This window comes from Pholis gunnellus (assembly GCF_910591455.1).
Source record: "Pholis gunnellus genome assembly, chromosome: 8".
Taxonomy (NCBI): Eukaryota; Metazoa; Chordata; class Actinopteri; order Perciformes; family Pholidae; genus Pholis; species Pholis gunnellus.
This window is the reverse complement of record NC_136534.1, coordinates 23981897-23996438: the sequence shown is the minus strand read 5'-3', so window position 1 is coordinate 23996438 and position 14542 is coordinate 23981897. Positions and strand designations below refer to the sequence as shown.

General features: G+C 44.1%; 1 protein-coding gene across 1 annotated transcript in view; it reads left to right on the top strand.

Annotated features, from left to right (window-relative positions):
• The window catches only part of thsd7ab (thrombospondin, type I, domain containing 7Ab), a gene marked incomplete at both ends in the record, with an annotated part of 124218 nt that overhangs the window by 102592 nt on the left and 7084 nt on the right, over positions 1–14542 (top strand). The window contains 5 exons of the mRNA XM_079164169.1: positions 350–467; positions 4050–4195; positions 5418–5592; positions 11095–11268; positions 14092–14190. Of these exons, the coding sequence (XP_079020295.1) occupies positions 350–467; positions 4050–4195; positions 5418–5592; positions 11095–11268; positions 14092–14190 (712 nt within the window). The remainder of the gene's footprint in view (positions 1–349; positions 468–4049; positions 4196–5417; positions 5593–11094; positions 11269–14091; positions 14191–14542) is intronic.

Below are 14542 nucleotides of genomic sequence, written 5' to 3'. Positions count from 1 at the left end.
CTTCGGGCTGAGCGTTTTATTCATCCATAATGTGTCTCGGCTCCCTGTACTTGTAGCCGGGGGGGGCTGCGGCGGAGCCATCCCCACAGCTATTTAACCCTTGGCCCACTTCATCATCTGGCTCATTCACAAAAACACATTGTGTCAGAGCGCCTTTCCCAGCGGCCTCCATAGTCCAATCTCGCTGGCTTGATGCTGCCCAGCACAGTCTGTCCCCCGCCAGAACAAAGGCTTCTGGGAATTGTAGTGCTGAGAGGTCAAGCGGCTGTCTGGCTGTAACTGATTGAGTCGGCCGACTGTCTGACGATGCGTCATGAATTAACCTCTTCACTTCCTACATGTGCTGCAGCTGAATTTGGAGAAGAAGTGGCAGATGAACATCTCCTGTGTGGTCGAGTGTCCCGTCAACTGTCAGATGTCGGAGTGGTCGCCGTGGTCCGACTGTTCACAGACGTGCGGACTAGATGGTAAGAAGATCAGCTCAAGCTCCAAGCTGAAGCCAGAGCAAACAAAGTAAATAACATGTCATTTGTCCCTGAGCTTGTATTTTAGGTGCTCTTTTTACTTAACGTCTTTGCATTAAAGCTAGTCGAATCACGCCGAATTAGCCGGGCTGAGCTTAGTCACCTCCGCTGTGTTGTTGGTAAATGGCCAAACACAACTTCTTGAATTTGCAACTGCAGCCAGTGTTTCAGCTCAAATGAGGTTAGCCTCTTTAACCTCACGACCTGTCATTACAAACTCATGCTGTGCAGCCAAACATGGCACAGAATGGGTCCCGTTTCTCTGCACTGAGTCTGAAGTCTTTATTTTCATCACACAGTGTAAAATAAATCATGTCGTCAGAAGAAGCTGATACAGCCTGTGTAGAGTTGATACTGTCAGGTAGTGTGGGATGAGATGATCTTAACAGACTTAAAGGTGCCCTCTGAAGTATTGTTGGAGACAAACAACAGTTTTTACAAATCCAGTGTTGTTTGTACTAGTGCAGTGCCCTGTTGGGAACAGGCCGATCCGGTGTTGCTGCTTTCTGGAGAACCGCTCGTACAAATAACTTCCCACTCGACACAACGCTTCCTTTGGTCCTGAGCAGTACGCCTGCCATGACATAGCCGCATCCCGTAGGAATGCTAGAGTCAGCGCTTCATTATGATATCCTGTCCTCACACTCGACTCTGCACTTCCTTTGATCCTCGGCTATACGGCCGACAAGTGCGGAGTCGATCGGATGAACGGCTGTCGAGAAGATCAAAGGACAGACATGCAGACAGAGACTCCTTTTATTGTAGATCCACGTTTACGATGTTGCATTCTAATCTCGCCTGCCTTTGTTGGCGCGTTTCTTGGTGTGTAGGTCCGTAGAATAGAGTGAAACCGATGGCAGGGTTATGTATCGCGTCACCAACGTGTGTGTGTGTGTGTGTGTGTGTGTGTGTGTGTGTGTGTGTGTGTGTGTGTGTGTCTGTGTGCATAAATGGTCATGAATAAGCAGCTCCCTCAGCGCTGCTACAAAGCTACATAAGGGAAAAGGTGGTTCAACCTTTTGTCTGAGGTTGACAGGTTTACAACCTGCAGTAGCCTCATGGTAGACACATCTCACGTCCATTAAACGCACCATAACCAGAAACGAGTTCATCGGTGCATATGTCCAACAGCAAGGGTCACGTCTACCTCCGGTGGAATAAACAATGTCATCAAGTAGGTGACCGTTACATCGTTAATGTAGTGTGACGATGGGGAGAGGCCGACCTCATGATGATGCAGCCGATATCCTCATCTATGTGTTCTTTGAGTGAGCGCTGATGTAGCTCAGGAAGCATTGAACTCTTTGGTGACGGAACAGTTTTCAGAACAGACTTCATCTCGTAACTGTATCTTTAAATACATAATTATACCAGATTTAATGTTTCTCACACATATTTTTTGCGCATTAGAGTACATCTGAGGAACAGGTGTGACTTTGTGTTGAAAGTCCCTCGGCTGCTCGTAACATCGGAAGAATCAAACGCAGAGGATGCAACAAAGTCGACTTTATGATGCTCTGCACCAGAACGACAACGTTGGTACTCGTGAGCCCCAAGTTGTAAATGTACACGTGAGTGAATGTGAAGCAGGAAGCTGAAAGTAAAGAACATGAGGGTGTAGGTCTCAAGGAGCCTGCAAACATGAAGCTTCTAAAGCCATGCTCACACACATTACGTTTGTCCCAGGATTGTTTGTAAGAGCCTATTGCATTAAAAATGTTCTCCAAAGTGCTGAAGCATGGTGTGTGTGTGAGTAAAAACATGCATGCTCAGCAAAACATCCAGGCTTGGATAACTTAAAAAGTCCCATATCAGACACTTCCTGCTCCCACTGGAGGCATTTGTCCAAGAAAAAAAAACCTCACAAAAGCAGAAGAGAGGAAGTGTTTATTTAAGAGTCTTCCCAAATGACCGGCGAAAAATGTGTCCTCCTGTTGCCTGCTTGTTGTTCCCGGCGGTTCACACAATTGATTCTGTCCCACTACATCTTCCTGCTCCTCGGGGCTGTGGGGAGCGCTTTGAAGAAGAGCCGCTGCAGCAGTAGTTGCTAAATCTTAAGGAATAAGATAAAAGTTTTAGGAAGGCTGAAGGAGCAAGAGGGGACCCTATTTGATGTGTTTCTTGTATATGTGTGTGGGATGTTCTCTTGAATAGGATATGAGGTTGTACAGGTTTGTGTGAATGTGTGGGAAGCCTGATTTGTGTTGTGTGTGTGTTGAAAGGCGGTGTAGGTTGGCAAAGGTGTATTCTGAGGTGAGCAGATTGCTGGCTCGGCAATGTAAAAAAGGAGAGTGGGATACACAACAAATGAAGGGTTCTGAGGTTTGAGAGTGGGCGGTTTGACAGGAAGGTTGCATTTTAAATTGCGTGTGTGTGTGTGTGCGTGTGTGCGTGTGTGTGTGCAGGGTTTCTGTGTTGAGTTTCCCAAAGTAATTCATAGCTTCAATTCTGCACTTAAATCAAACGGTCTCCGAGGTGTTAGCCGCCGTAATGTTCACGATTGATTTAAAGAGAGTTTGCTGAGTGATGTGGAACAAAAGCCGTTTTACTCAAGTGGACCAAGAGCCTATCAAGATGACGGAGAAAAAGTGCCGTATGGACAGCTTTTTAGAGAAGCCGGCTTTGTTAAGTGAAGCGCCGTTGTGCACAGCAACATTAATTTAATGCCTTCAAAACACAACACACACACACAGACACATTAATTTAAAGGAGCTGTTTACAGAGGGAATGGATGATTGTCGTGTGGTAAACCGCAGTGGTCACTACATCTGCCAACACTGTCTGCATTTAGTTTATCGTCCAGAAAACGACCACTTTACAATCTGTGAAATTGTATTATTCAAAAAGAAATGCTGAGAAAAACAAGAAAAATCCCTGAACATTCAACTTCTATCAGGCAAGACGCAGGTTTCAATTCTGGGACAGAGAATTAGTCAGAGTGGACCCTGTTGTGGTTTTTCTAGCTTTACTGGGACCTAATTTAATCTAAATCCTAATTGTTTTATTAAACAATGCCATTTACAAATACGTAGTCAGTGCAACTACGGTAATAGAAATCTGTGGCATTTAGAGAGCTGCAGGAACGAGTCATAAAACCCAGAAATGAGCTTTTCTTTCCAACTACTGTCCCCTCGTCTTGAAGTCGACGGGTTAATTGAATGGGTTTTTCTGTTAGATGCCTGAAATACAAGCTAATGAAATGTTAACGTTTTGTTCTATGACATAAAATACGTCAGTCAGTACAACACTAAGCGGCTAAATGAGACGACTAAGCATTGTAGGAAGAAAACCTAGTCTTTAGTTTTGTGCTGTAGCTTGTTTACAGCTTAACGTTACCTTTTTTACTTCTGACGATTGTATCCACGCTTCAAAAATCATAAAAGTGGTGATTATTTATAAAGATAAAGTATCATAAACATTTGTTTGCCACACAGCTTATTTTCTTGCTTTTTTTTCTTTGAGGATAAACTGATGATGTCACTTCCTGTGTGTGTGTGTGTGTGTGTGTGTGTGTGTGTCCTCCAGGTAAGATGTGGCGGCGGCGCTCGGTGGTCCAGGCCTCTCAGGGCGACGGGCGGCCCTGCCCTCCTCAGACGGAGCAGTGGAAGCCCTGCCCCGTCCGACCCTGCTACCGCTGGCAGTACAGCGACTGGTCCGAGTGCCGGGTGGAGGTACTATCAATAAATCAGAACGTTATGCCATAATCCAGCGGCTTTAAATATTGATGATCACATCGACCTCTGTCAGCTACAAGAAATGCAGCTTTGACAGTTCCCTGGCTCGGCTGAGATCAATACGCACGCGAGTTTGAGCCAAAAGTGGATTTTGAAAGACGGAAATCTTGACACCTGGAGAGGAATAATTGAGTCTTTAGTATTGATGAGCAACCCCATCAAATCCCTACGCATACAGTTATTTTTTGAGATGGACAGTAAAAAATCAATCTAATGTACTTTTAATGCCGATACATTACCGTAAACCGATACCATTACCAAGAGATCTGGCAGCCTTCACACTTCAATTTGAGTTGTGTGCCACCAGGTCACATTATTACAGCGTCCTGCCGCATCGCTTCATGACATAAAACAAAACTTTGCAACTTTAATGGGACTTCAGAGAGACATGTCAACTGCCATAATTCATTTAGGTCACTTGTTCGTCTCCATTCGCTCCATCAAGTGTCCAATAATCAATAGGGAATTGTTAATGTGAAGCAGCAGTCAGTGCTGTGGACACAAACCATTGTGATGCCTTCAGATGTGATTTATGTCCACAGTCGTTCTATTTGTCGACGAAGTGAATCAAACTAAAGCCACGACGTGAGTGAGTCATTTTGGCTTTGATTTCAGAATCTGGAGTAAAAAACGTTCCAATGTGTTCAGAGAGATAACGCTGCATCACTTAATAAGTGAAACATTGGTGTTGGTTGTGCTCAAGTCTAAATAAAACTGAATCAAGATCATATTATCTATATCCATGGTGATTAGTTTTCAGTTGATAATGGAAATCAATAAGCGGTAGAGCCTTTGAACTTGTAATATCGGGGTTGACGAGCTTTAAAGAGCTTTACGTGGTGTTAATGTTTTATACACTTGATGTTGTTTCAAACTATTTATTTATCCTTCACTCTGTTTATTGTAATTTGGACATGAAAGTAGTCTTTTTCTAAATAATGGTCACATTAATATGACTTTGAGTTATCAATTTAAATGGCTAATGGTCTGAATTTGTAGCCATAGCTATAATTAACCAACATTAAGCTGTCAGCAAGTAGCTGTAGGTTCATATAACTCCTCTCTCTCTCTCGCTCTCTCTCTCTCGCTCTCTCTCTCTGTCTCTGTGGTTACTCATCATCCTCTTTCTTCTTCTGTGGTGTCCCTGTCCTGTCATCAGAGCGTGGTGTGTGGACACGGCATACGCTACAGAAACATGTCCTGCTTCGTGTCGGACGGCTCCGGCGACGGAGAAGGCAGCTTGGTGGACGAGGAGCAGTGCAGCAGCCTGGAGCTGGCCATCGACGGAGACAAGCACATCAGCCTGAAGGAGGCCTGCACCCTTCCCTGTCCAGGTAATAAAGGAAGCGTTATTAGCACAGTAGGGAGGCTGTCACAACCTGCATGTCACTGTCATACTGCAGGTTTGGATCTGGATCGTATCAGATTTGTACCAAGATACACAGTCTACGAAAACAAAAATGGATTCAGTGATTCAAATCTGATGCAATTGGGCTGCAATTAAGTTTTTTTTTAAATAATAATAGCGTGACTAAAATAAATCAATCATTTCCTCAGCGTTTATTTCAAATATTGAATCAGAAATGTCCCACACCAACAGTAGTAAACAGCTCTCAGGTTCAACCAGCAGAACACAGAAGTCACTTTGCGATGCATAACACGGTCAATGCAGTTTGATTTATATTGCAAAGCAGCCAATAAAAATACTTTTGTTACAGGGTGGATTTTATTATCTCTAACTGATAGCACTCAGTATCTGCTCATGACCTTTAAAACCAGAGGTGGGAGCATACCTGGAGGCAGAATAAATGGACTACATTAAGGCAGACACTGTTTTATGGAAGTTTAATTTACTGGTGAGTCTGTATTTCATTGCCTGTAGCAGCTCAGAGAGCGCTCGGCTCTTCCCTGCCAAGGTAGTAAGCCTCCATTGTGCTCTACTTACTTCCAGTTGTCTCCATTTTATCTCCCAGTTAACAGGATGTCTGTACACAGTTCTTACGATGAAGGATCTGAGATACCATCGACAGCCATTTATTTTTTATCTCACAGTGAAAAGTCTCACATGAAGAGAGGGGCGGCAACCAACGATTATTTTAATCATGGATAAATCTGCAGAATATGTTTTAGATTCATTGATGAATTTGGTCTTAAAAATGGCTCGGTTGCTCAAAAACCAAGGTGATGTCTTTAAATGTCTTTGTCAGTCCAAGATCCCAAGATATTGATTTTAATATGATATAAAAACAGAAGAAAACAGGAAAATCCATATTTGAGAGGCTGAAAACCGCATTCTCTCCCATCTAACCATTATGTAAATAGTTACAGATCATTTTTTTTCTCAATCAACTAATCAATTAGTTGAGTAATCGTTGCAAAAAAGTAGTGCAGTGGTCAGAAGATAATCCCTCACTGGCCTCCCACCAGCGATCACTGTTCGCTGTGTTTGTTGAAGCACCAGAGGCTCCGCTGTCAGGAACTAGTTTATGTTTTATGTGGAAGCCACAAACTATTTGGACCACCTGCTCTTTCTGTGAGATAGACCAGAGAGGCGAATCCAAATGGAAGCTGTGGCCCCATCAATTCAATTTATTCCGTTTGTACAGTTTAGAAAGTGATTAAAACACACACAGATAAAATAACTCTGAAAAAAGGGTTGAAATCAATAATCTGTGTGGGCGAGATAACAAAAACCCTAAAGGCTTATAGAGAAGACAAGATGGCAAGCTGAGCGACAGCCTCACTGAATACCAATCTGCTGTGCTGTAAATGACAATAAATTGTAGATTTTATGCATTTATTCCCCTCACATCTCAATGGAGATGCTGATTGAGAGGCACAGCTCCTTTGATTCGAGGTGCAGCTCCATGCTCGGTGTGCTCACTCTAAGGAAGTTAATGTGGCACATTTCAAGGATTCAAGGATAATTTATTGTCATTATGCAACACGACGAAATGCAGATGGAGTCCATTTGCTACACAAGAAAAACAGAACATGAATCAGGAGGACCGACGGAGGTCAGGTCTGTGTTAACCATCTCTGTTGAGCATATACATGCAACATATTTACATACATAAATGGGGATTTCAAGTTATTTACATATTGCACCAAAGGCAAGATTTAAGGGCAATTGATTGTTCACTAAGCCCCGCCCCCTTTAATTACTGTTCCTGCACCTTTTTTTGGTTGTTGCTCGGCTCATATGCAGTTTACAATAACAGGAGCTTCTTTCTGCTGAAACTCTAACTAACGTTCTGCGCTGCACCGAAGGTCTTTTTATTTTATTTTCAAAGCTTCTATTGAGGTTTCGAATGAAGCTTTGAATGTCTGTCCTCACATTTTATGACATCAGCACCCGAAAAAAGAGTGGTTGTGTAAATGTTGATACGGTGCCGTTAGACTTCCCCGTCAATACAGCTGTGAGCCTTTAAAATATGGATTGAAACAGAAAGTTTCTAATAATAATAAAAATGCAATCCTACGCATCCTCCACTGAAATCTAATTCTACAAGAGTACAACACTAGAGCAGCCTAATCTTTAACTGCAACGGTGCAGAAATACCTGCTTTAAACAGAATGCCTCGCAGCATTGCAATGTTTGTTTAGCATAAATACATCTTTTGTTCGATTTATCGCAAAATAATTACAAGAAAAATGGAAAATATCACAGATTTTGTTCTAACATAACCCGGTTTACTTACCTGTTCAAACAATATATTGAAACTTTTGAATATTATAAGTTGAAAGGCTTTTGAAGAAGAGAGCTAACCGTAAACGTAACGTTATCTTGTGTAACGTTGGCAAAAGGTTCTGTAGCGTAAACTTCCCCAATCCAATTAGGAGCTGGACAGAGCCGCTAACGTTACCCTGAGCTGTCTGGAACCAGCTTCCACACACGAGGTAAACACAACACACAGTGTTTGGTGAGTAAAAAAACGACAGCATCCTCTTAACACCACAATCACTCTGCTCCAACATGTGGAGATATCTTCAGTTCGACGGACGGATGAACTATCTATTCACTCTGCTTTCAGGTTGCACATAGTTTTGTGTGTTACACGTGTTTTTTAAAGCCTTGTGTGTTACATGCCATCTAAACTGTACATGCATAGATGTTAAGCTGAAGTGTAAAACCAGAACACAAGACCGATGCCATGTGCCATGTGGTTGCTGCCTCCACCCAACGCTTGTTAGTGCGCCATGTGTGCACACATTTCCAGCATGGGTAAGCCCAGCAGGTAACAGACCCTCCGACCTGGCAGGTTTGGTGCTCGACCAACCGGCACAGGATGACTGTTTTGTTTTTTTACTGAGGTGAGTGATTCGGTCTTTGTGCTGAGCTGGACATCTGTTGTGATTTACATGATGCACGACAACGCAAAGCAAAAGCTGTGAGATATTACACGGTACACAGATGCATAGTTTAATTTCATTACTGGAAAATCCACGAAGGTTTTATTGCCGTCTGGTTAGCGAGTAACCGACCCCTCTGGCTTTTTGAGTCTACTCTAACTTTTTCAGCATTAATTAGAAATCTTAAAATCAGAAGCGTATCATATTCTTTCCTTTTAGTCGACTGCCAGGCCAGATTCCTTCGGAGTATATTTTAATGTATTATTAATTGTAGTGTGACCTCTCCCTGTTAATCCGATCCGTTGATGATATTTGGTGTCGATGCAAAATCAGCCTTCACACGTTCACCTGCTGTCAGGTTGTCAGCTGCTGGGTTTTCTGTAGCTTTGCAGTGTGGAGCAGACAGACAGGTGAGCTGGACTCTGTCCATCAGGCCGCCAACGCTTTACTGCCCTCCACACACATTAGCAGATTGGTGATAACCTGCAGTATTGTAATAATAATGTACTTAGCCTGAATTTATCATTTTGATGCTCAGATGGTGCAGCCTTGCTATAAATGTCATTTATTTCAAATAAAAGACTGAGGAAAGTCAAAGCAGCTGTCACCTTTGTGTCCACTGAAGCCTTCATCTCTACAAAGTATAAGTCCGATAGCATCAACGTAGCCTACTGACCCCTCGTTGATTGACGGTCGATGTCTCAGCCCTTTCACTGCAAAAACAGCACAATATCCGCATTGCACTGAGGATATCGACCCTCAACCCTCCCCGAAAAAGAAGAGAGAGAGAGAATCTCACAGATGGGATTATCACGTCAAAGGTTCTGGATCTGATGGCTTGTTGTCAGGTTTTGTGACGGAGGCTTGTCAGCTGCTGGGCTTTCTGTAGCTTTGCGGTGTGGAGCAGACAGACAGGTGAGCTCTGTCCATCAGGCCGCTGACGAAGCGTGATAAAAAAGGGTGTGTTTTCACACAGTGCAGCTGAAATATGAATATCTTATTCTCCGTGTCAGCGGCCCCCGAAAGGAGAATTATTGTTTCTTGCTTCTGCCAAAAGACAAAATACAAATGTGGAGTTCATTTCCAAAAGTGCTACGTGTCTATTTTGGTTCATTATTGATCTTTCATCATTCACTCCTCTCTAGAATGTAGAGGACCAGAAATGTTCTCCTTTACCGCGGTTTCATTTCATTTGACACTTAAAGAGTGTGTGTGGCATGTGTTTCCACTGGCAGAATTCTCATTTTGGGAGAAAAAAAAAAAGCTCATCAGATGTCTGCTGGTCCCTGAGATGGAAAACACTGAGAAACGCTGCCCTAGATAACAAGTCAGTCCAACCCCTTTTGCCAAACTGCAGGAGAGCTGAAGTATCAAACGGCAATCACAAGCACGGAGCGCTTTCTGTGCACGGACGTAGTGTGGTGCGGTTTGGGAGGAAATTCAAGGGCTGTTTGTGCAGGACCGGGGACAGCTTGGGAATTCTGGCAGGTTGCATCCGCACACACACACACACACACACACACACACACACTGTATTGCACTGCCACCCTTGACCCGTGGTCTATTTCTCCTGCTGTTTGATGAGCTGCACTTGTCAGCTGTGATAAAAAACAACCCGTCCTCCCATCTCGCACGTTCCATCTTCCTCCTCCTGAAACTCTTCATCTCAACCGTCGTGATACGACGTGCACACCTCACCCTGATGAATCCATTCTCATCCACAGATGAATAGTAAAGTATTGCTTGAGCACTGCCAACGTTGAAGATCTGATTTTCACCAGGACACCCACACTGAGATATTATTGCATAGTTTAAAAGCTATGAAAATTATTAATAACAAGAAGATATAACGAGAGACTGAGGATGCAAGTAAATTAAAGGTGCTAAATTCAAATTTCTGAATATTTATTTAACAGCTAACAGATCATTTCTCTATAGTTATATGGAGTGATGGTGAAGTCAATTTCCCTCAGTGTGCGTTGTAACCCGAGCTTCTCTGTGCTTTGGTACGTAGGCGGGCTGGAATTTAACACCTTTAAATGTTAAATTTAATTAAAAGACATTTGATCTGTTAAATCTCGATGTGGATTCTGAGATGGTACCGACTCCGTCAGCTGAAGTTCCTCTGGCAGGTCTTTCCAAGTAATCGGGGCCCTGATGACAAAAGCACCGTTCAGTCCTAAACTCTGGAGGAGCTGGACCTGAGGTTGCACCCTGGTTTACAGGAAATTAAAAGATTTGTGATATGACTAAAAGCCAGACTGAGCAATTTCTCTCCAGGTCACAGAGGTGTCCAAGTGATGTTTAATTTCTTTATGAAGACCAAGATGAATATATCAGTTTGGTTATTGCACATCTAGTTGATGGTCTGCATAGTAACACACCTCACCGTAGTTTGGAGGAAGTGGCTTCAGACTTTTAAGATGCTGTTTTATTGTCTTACATTTCATCCGACGACGTACTTCGTCTCTTCTCCCTTGCAGGTGAATGCTACCTGATGGAGTGGTCGGACTGGAGCTCGTGTGTGAGCATCTGCGTCAAGGGGACCGGCGTGGACTTCTGTTCGGTTCAGGTTCGCTCTCGAGCCGTGTTGGCCCAGGAGCCAGAAAACCTGCAGCTCTGTCCCGACCAGGCGTGGGAGTCTCAGCCCTGCTCAGGTGAGAGCACTTCTAATACGCGCTAGCTCATTTACGTACATGCAAATTAGCTCGCAAGCAAGCCAGCGGCCCCATATTTTGATTAATCTATTCATTTTGCTTCGCCCACGTAGTCCTAATACGCATGATCATTGAGAAGTGCAGCAGGGGACACGTGATGGAGAATTCATCAGCGCATCAGAGGGCTAACACAGGAAGACACTTACATTCAGGGTCATACCTGCAGGCTGTTTAGGCTTCCATCCGTCTGAAGCTGCATGTTTGGACTGTGAAAGGAAACTGGAACACCAGGAGAGAAACCCACAGAGAGAACATGTGGAGTGTGGGGAGAAGGGATTAGCGGGCTGGAATCAGATGAAGGTTTTCCTTCCTGCCAGGTGACGGTGCAAACCACTGATCCACCTCGGTAGCCAAACTACGGGGGGGGGAAACTAGAGCGCTAACTACAGCCATCACTTTGTGCTTCCATCTGTACGCTCGGTCAATCGCCGCTCCCCCAGTTGGGATTCCTCGAGTCAGATCTCCAAACGGAGGAAACACCCCCCCCATGTGCTCATTTGCTGTTGTGATCTGTGCGGTTCCCCAGGCGGGTTAATCACCCATTAGGTGCAGCGTGGGCTGTGAGTCACTACCACCACCACCAAAGAGCAGCATACACATTAGCCACCGGCTCATTCTGTAGAGCAGCCACCCCCGTGCCCCCCCCTGCCTCTCACTCTTCCTCTCCTCCCTCCCTGGCTACTGTACACAGCCCCACAGCAGTCTTCACCAGCCTGACCTGGTTTCACAGGATCCCTGGAGGCTCGGGGGAGGAGGGGGGAGTGGCCCAGCAAGACCAGTGAAGGAAGAGAGAGCGGAGCGAGGGGAAGAAGGAGGGCTATGACGGAGGAAGGGAGGCTAAGGAGAAGGGGGGGGGGAGATCAAACAGTTGCATTAAAAATTAATTTTGTGTGGGCGCCCCAGTAGCCTAATGGTTATGGCACAAACCACATAAGCGCTTTGAGTCCTGTCTGTGGAGATCTCTGCTGCATCCGATACCCGTCTCTCTCCCACATGTTTCCTGTCTCTTCTCTTCTTTCTGCTCCGCGGGTCGGAACGGTTTGTTTTGCCACATGCGGAGGACAGCAAGCCTGTTATCTGTACCCGGACTTTACTTTGTCACACACTAGTAGTTACTGAGAGCGTCTATGAAATAAAATGTGAGATGTTATTAGTGATCGTAGCAGTGATTCCGCTTTGCAGCCACAAAAGAAAAACCCAAAACATTAATAACCGATCAATCGTCTGATCCACTTCCTCAACACGTACACGGTTGTTGTTGCAGGTTTGTTACTGAACATGCACAACTCAGTCCGTTCAAGGTAATTTCAACATTTTTGAAAAGTTTTCTCAGATATTTCCCAAAGAAAAGACTAGCAGACGAGGCAGCTGAACATGGCAGGCGTTTAGTTAGCTAGACTCTATATTAATAATACATGCTTTTATTAGCATTATCATACTTTTATATCCACTGCTGCTGTTATTAATAGTGGTCATTTCTCCATCATTATTCTGCTTGCTACTCTCATTATATTAATCATTTACACCATATGCATTGACTGTAATTCTATTATGTTGTTCATCGTGTATCACAGGGATCCTCTGTTGCTCTCCCTACGGTTTCTGCTTTTTTTTCCTCCCCATTTAAGGGTTTTGTTTGGGGGTGTTCTGTTCCAATGTGAGGGTCCCGGGACAGAGGATGTCGTATGTTTACAAAATGTATTGAATTGAATTTATTATACAGTATATTATGTAGCCAGCTAGGCTGCGGGCGTCGTTCCTGTCGCTGGATAACAAGCATCACGTGTTTGGTTACCTTGATAGACGGAGACGGGACGTGGATCGATCGAGTGATCGATGAGCTCAGGGGGAGACAGATGAGGAGAATAGGAACTGTGTTCAATACAAATTGTCTTGACCTGCAGGTGGCGCTAGCGTGGCTGCAAAGTGAAAACATCACGTTTAGTGTCGTCCCTGACCAGTTCATCTGAATAACAATGACTGTTTAGTCCTTAGTGACTCTGGATTCATGGTTCTGGAAGGTTCTGTATGAATGTGTGTGGCGGACACACAATAAACCATGTTGGTATAGCATCCCTATATCCCCATTTATGGTTGTTTTATCCACGTGGTTTTTAATTAATCGTTTGTCAATGAAAAGGCTTTAGAATCAGCGTCTCCTCTCTTAAAGAGGCGTTCAGCTTCAATGCCCTGCTGTTGTTGTTTTGTCAGTATTTCTGCTTTCAGAGTGACTCTTCCTCTGACACATGTTTCAATAGCACTGAAATAAACAGCCTCTCCTGTACCGAGGCAAGAAAAGAGTGAAGAATGTAACGGGTGAAGTCGCAGCTGCAGACAAATGTTGGTGTGAAAGCTGCGGATAGAGCGGCGCTACTGTAGCCGGGCCGGTGGGGAATAGATCGTTCCTTTGTTCAAGGTGAAATTGTTAATTTTACGCTCGCCGAATGGGCCGGACCGATGATTGGTTACACAGACCTCCATAGGGAAATGTGGCCATTTACTGCACTGATGGAGATATTGATAAAGTCATAATAGCATTGATAGAAAGCCATTAAGCAAAAGCTCTTAGTGAAGATTAAAACATTGAACTGGACCCTTCTGTGAAGACACACTGATAGTGATATTATATGACAGCAGCCTATTATAGAACCATAACTTAGCAGCCGCTTTATTAATCCGTCACTCTCATGATTAATGGTCTTCACTGCAGACTCCCACTGCACGGTCTCTATAGATATTGATTCTGCTTTATTTCGTTCTCAGGGGGCGAATGTTACGAGTACAAATGGTTCAGCAGCGGTCGCCTCAACTCCACTCGGCCCTCGGTGTGGTGTCAGCGCTCCGACGGACTCAACGTTACCGGTAAGCAGCTGCTGAGTTACAAAGGAGCGATTGTGGCTCAACTCATTACTCTTATTACGTGAGCGATGAGAAGAAAGTCACACATTCACCTACATGCCATTCAAGGTTCCCAAACTGTGGCTCGTCTCAAGATGATTAACAACGTAGCCGCACGAAATGAGGTTCAAATAGACTTTACTCGAGTGGTTGCCTTAATTCTCTGGAATAACTGGATGATTTCACCTTTTCAGGTTTCACTAAAGATGTAATCTGCTGATTGATCTCCTGATTGAGTGGTTTGGTCCATAAGTAGTGAAAAATGACCATCTTAGTCTTCTAGAGTTCAAATTAACATATTCAAATAGCTGAGAAG